The sequence below is a fragment of the Priapulus caudatus genome, unplaced genomic scaffold (genome assembly GCF_000485595.1).
Source record: "Priapulus caudatus unplaced genomic scaffold, Priapulus_caudatus-5.0.1 Scaffold762, whole genome shotgun sequence".
In the NCBI taxonomy this organism is placed as follows: Eukaryota; Metazoa; Priapulida; class Priapulimorpha; order Priapulimorphida; family Priapulidae; genus Priapulus; species Priapulus caudatus.
The window spans coordinates 98,268-102,374 of NW_014577823.1; the positions used below are offsets into that span (position 1 = coordinate 98,268).

Genomic DNA, 4,107 nt, shown 5'->3' on the forward strand with positions numbered 1-4,107 from the left:
GACACGTAAGAGATTATGCGATACGAAATCGATTAATTTCACGTAATGCGATTAGAGTACAATAAATCGATTAGTACGAAATCGATTATGTTACGAAATCGACTAGTGTACGCGACAAATCTATTAGTTTTTACGAAATCGCAAGCGCTTGCGCAAGCAAATTTCACGCGCGAATTTTTCACAGATCGAGCGCGCCGTACAGAACACTATATCGTAGAGCGGATGCCATGTTTTTGAACTATATTAGTGACCGCACGACCTCGCGAAATCACGTGGGCTGCCCGGGAGGGAAGGGGGCTCCCACATTTTACGGCATGAACTGCGCCGGAGCAAAAATTCCATTCGCAACAGAAAGCGATATTCTTGAGATATCTTAACGCACGAAAACGACAAGTTTTTATAACGCGGGGACACTTTTCAGTTAAATGCGTCTCGCGAAGCCACGCGACCAACGATCAGTTGAACTACTTCGTGGTTAAAGCAATTGTGCACCACGACAAAAAAGACCATGCATATAAATATGTGTACGTAGATACTAACCAGAAACAGTAGATAATAAAAGAAAACAGGCGTGAATTGCAGAAAGCAATGGGTTTTTAATTTGTACTTTAATATGATTTATTTGCCCGTGTATGCTCGATCACTTTTAATGCATTGTGCGCCGATAGATAATTTCTCTTTATATACTTCTTGCTTCTTGCCCTGTCGTCGCCAGCACACACACACACACACAGGGGCCACACACACACACACACACACACACACACACACAACACACAACACACAACACACACACACACACACACACACGCACAGCCCACACACACACACACACACACTCGCTCACGCACACGCCACTCGCACCGCGCACACCGCACTACACACACCACACACACACACACACACACACGCACGCACAAGCAGCACACACACCCACACACACACATCACACACGGCACACACACAACACACGCACGCCACGCACACACGCACAATAAACACACACGCCACGCACGCACGCACGCCCACAACACACGCATGCACGCACGCATCCATCACGCATCCCACGTGCACTGCACGCACGCACGCACACACACACACGCACACACACACACACACACACGCAATGCACACGCCATACACCCTCCCCCCCCACACACACACGGACAGACAGAAACACAAACACACGTCACACTTCTAACTTCTCCCTCTCTTCTCTCTCGCTGTATCAGCGCTCTATCTCTCCTTTTTCTTCTGCCTCTGCGCTCGCTTTCTTTCTTCTCGGCCTTCTCTTCCCCTCTTTTCACACATCTGCTTCTGTTCTTTATTTTTTCGCGTGCTCTCTTTCCCGTATCTCCGTGTATACACGTTACGCTCGATTCGTGCACCAGCGAACACGGCGCTGCTCACGCAAAAAACCAACACACAACAAGAAGCGGCAATGGAGCGTGTGGTGTTGAAGGAATGGCGACTGCTCGATAGTGAGTGATAAGCGAGAGGAGGTTAATCTCGCCTCTATGAACACCCGTAGCAGCGCGGGCACTCACCCGTATATAAGCACTAGGCTAGTTCTCCCTCCCTCCTCCCTAGCCTACCGTACCATAGCCCCGCGCGATGCTCTCACTGAGCTGTCGAGTGCCACGTGCGCATGCGCCGTGGTGCGAGCTGCCGACGCAAGCAGCAAGGGCGGACGATGACGACTACGCTTTATTTCGCGCCGAGCTTGGGATAAGCCGTCGCACGAATGTTTACATTTACGGTAATTTCGGCCGGCGCCGGACCATGACAATACGATAAATCAGACTAGTGCGTATCACAATACGATGTTATTAACAGCACTGATATCACTATACCTTGCGATATCGTAAACAGGGAATGTCATCATCAGCGAATGATCACGTACCATTATGATATCGACGATCCACGGTATCGTAACACGATATCACAACACCGTGATCAAAACATCTATATATCACTATCTCATTAAATCAAAACCAGGGTGGTATCGCCCCACCGATCTGAAAGCCAGGGGTTTTCAATCTGCGTGGGTGGGAGGAGGAGCAAATTAAATTTCACCAGAGGTGTGCTGTATAGTATATGTGAGCTTGCGTAGATCGCGGAGTGGAAAAGGGAGGGCTAGAACTACATGTGTAGGGAAGTGCTACCACTCGCTATCGAAATTAGCCTTATACCTTTATTAATGTGTCGTCGGTCCTAGGATTAACGCGTGTGATTAATATCTGATGAGTAAGCTATATAGCGATGTTGATCTGTGTGCGGTTGTAAGGTGGCGAGCGAGACGCGTAGAAAGTTAGTACAAGTCAAACGTAGAAGGGATAGGCTATAATATTTTGGGAAATATCTGGCCGCGTGAATGCTGGTGAGTATAATCACCTCAAGATGGAGTGATATGAGTGAGTGACGTGTGTTAATATATAAAATACAATGTTATTAATAAACAACGTGCTAATAATAATATATAAAGTAATGTGCTAATAATAAAAACTGTGTGTGTGTGTGTGTGTGTGTGTGTGTGTGTGTGTGTGTGTGTGTGTGTGTGTGTGTGCGACGACAGGGCAAAGAAGCAAGAAGTATATAAAGAGAAATTAATCTATCGCGCACAATGCATTAAAGTGATCGCATGACACGGGCAAATAAATCATATAAAGTACAAATTAAAAACCCATTGCTTTCCTGCATTCACCATGTTTTCTTTTATTATCTACTGTTTCTGGTTAGTATCTACGCTACACATATTTATATGATGGTCTTTTGTCGTGGTCACAATTGCTTAACACGAGTAGTTCAACTGATCGTTGGTTCGGTGCTTCGCGAGACGCATTTACTGAAAGCTGTCCCGGTTATAAAAACTTGTCGTTTCGTTGCGTTAAGATATCTCGAAGAATATCGCTTCTGTTTGCGATGGAATTTTTGCTCCGCGCTCTGCCGTAAAAAGTGCAGCCCCCCTTCCTCCCGGGCAAGCCCACGTGATTTCGCGAGCGTGCGGTCACTATATAGTTCAAAAAATGGTATCAGCTCACGATATAGTTTCTGTACGGCGGCTCGATCTGTGAAAATTCGCGTGAAATTTGTTGCAAGCCTTCGCGATTTCGTAACTAATCGATTTCGTAACTAATCGATTTCGTAACTAATCGATTTCGTAACTAATCGATTTTGTAACTAATCGATTACGTAAATAATCGATTTCGTTCGATAATCTCTTACGTGTCGATATTTGCGAGATGTATTAAAGACGCACTTTTTCTGCTCAAACGCGTTGCTCATGTTTGCCGTGTTTCGTCCTGGCGGTCTTAAGCCTGACCAGTCAGTGGGACAGAGGGATGGACGCATAACGACTGACCGTAAGAAACGCATTTGTACAGAAGAGAACGCCTGTAATCGAATGGTTTCTAGTTTAGTTGCGGGCGCTGGCCGGCAGCTGACTGCGGGGTCCGGAGTGGACCGGCAGGGAATCCACAGCGACGGGAACAAAGCGGATCTCTCCCTTGTTGTTCCTCTCGAATCCGTACGCGGCTCCCTGACTGGTGCTGCCTTCTCCGCTAGCCTCCTGCGTGAACTGCTGGGTGGCGTCCTGGCTGGCGGTGCGGGTGGCAGACAACTCGATGCCGGAGGTCCCGCTTCCGCTTCCCTCCCTGGAGGCGCCGCTGGTCTCCGTCTGACGGGCGTAGCCGCTACGGAATCGACGGCCGATAACGATCTGCTCGGTCTGTGCGGCGTTGATTGCTTCACGGGGAGCGGCGGCTTGGGCGGCGTTCCTCCATCCGTTGAAGTCGAAAGCCTCGACGTTGATGTACCTGTTGCCGAAGTTGTCGTAGCCGAAGGCGCGGGCGTTGACGTTGTCGAAGTTGTTGACGTCGACTTTGTTGTCTCCTCCGAAGCCTTGAGAAAGGAAATAGGAATGTAGAGTACGGTACGGGTGGTGCATGAGCTTCAGCTATAATGTTATAGAAACAATTATACAGATATAGAAATAATTATACAGCTATAGGACTAAATATACAGCTATATAAATAAATATACAGCCATATAAATAAATATACAGTTATATGAATAAATATACAGCTATAGGAATAAATATACAGCTAT

The 4,107-nt window shown here is 47.2% G+C and overlaps 1 protein-coding gene across 1 annotated transcript in view; it reads right to left on the reverse strand.

Annotated features, from left to right (window-relative positions):
- Window positions 1-3,415: 3,415 nt before the first annotated feature.
- LOC106813374 (uncharacterized PE-PGRS family protein PE_PGRS54-like) overlaps window positions 3,416-4,107 on the reverse strand; it is a 7,048-nt gene continuing 6,356 nt past the window's right edge. Inside the window, exon 6 of the mRNA XM_014817505.1 lies at window positions 3,416-3,955. Within this exon, the coding sequence (XP_014672991.1) occupies window positions 3,416-3,955 (540 nt within the window). The remainder of the gene's footprint in view (window positions 3,956-4,107) is intronic.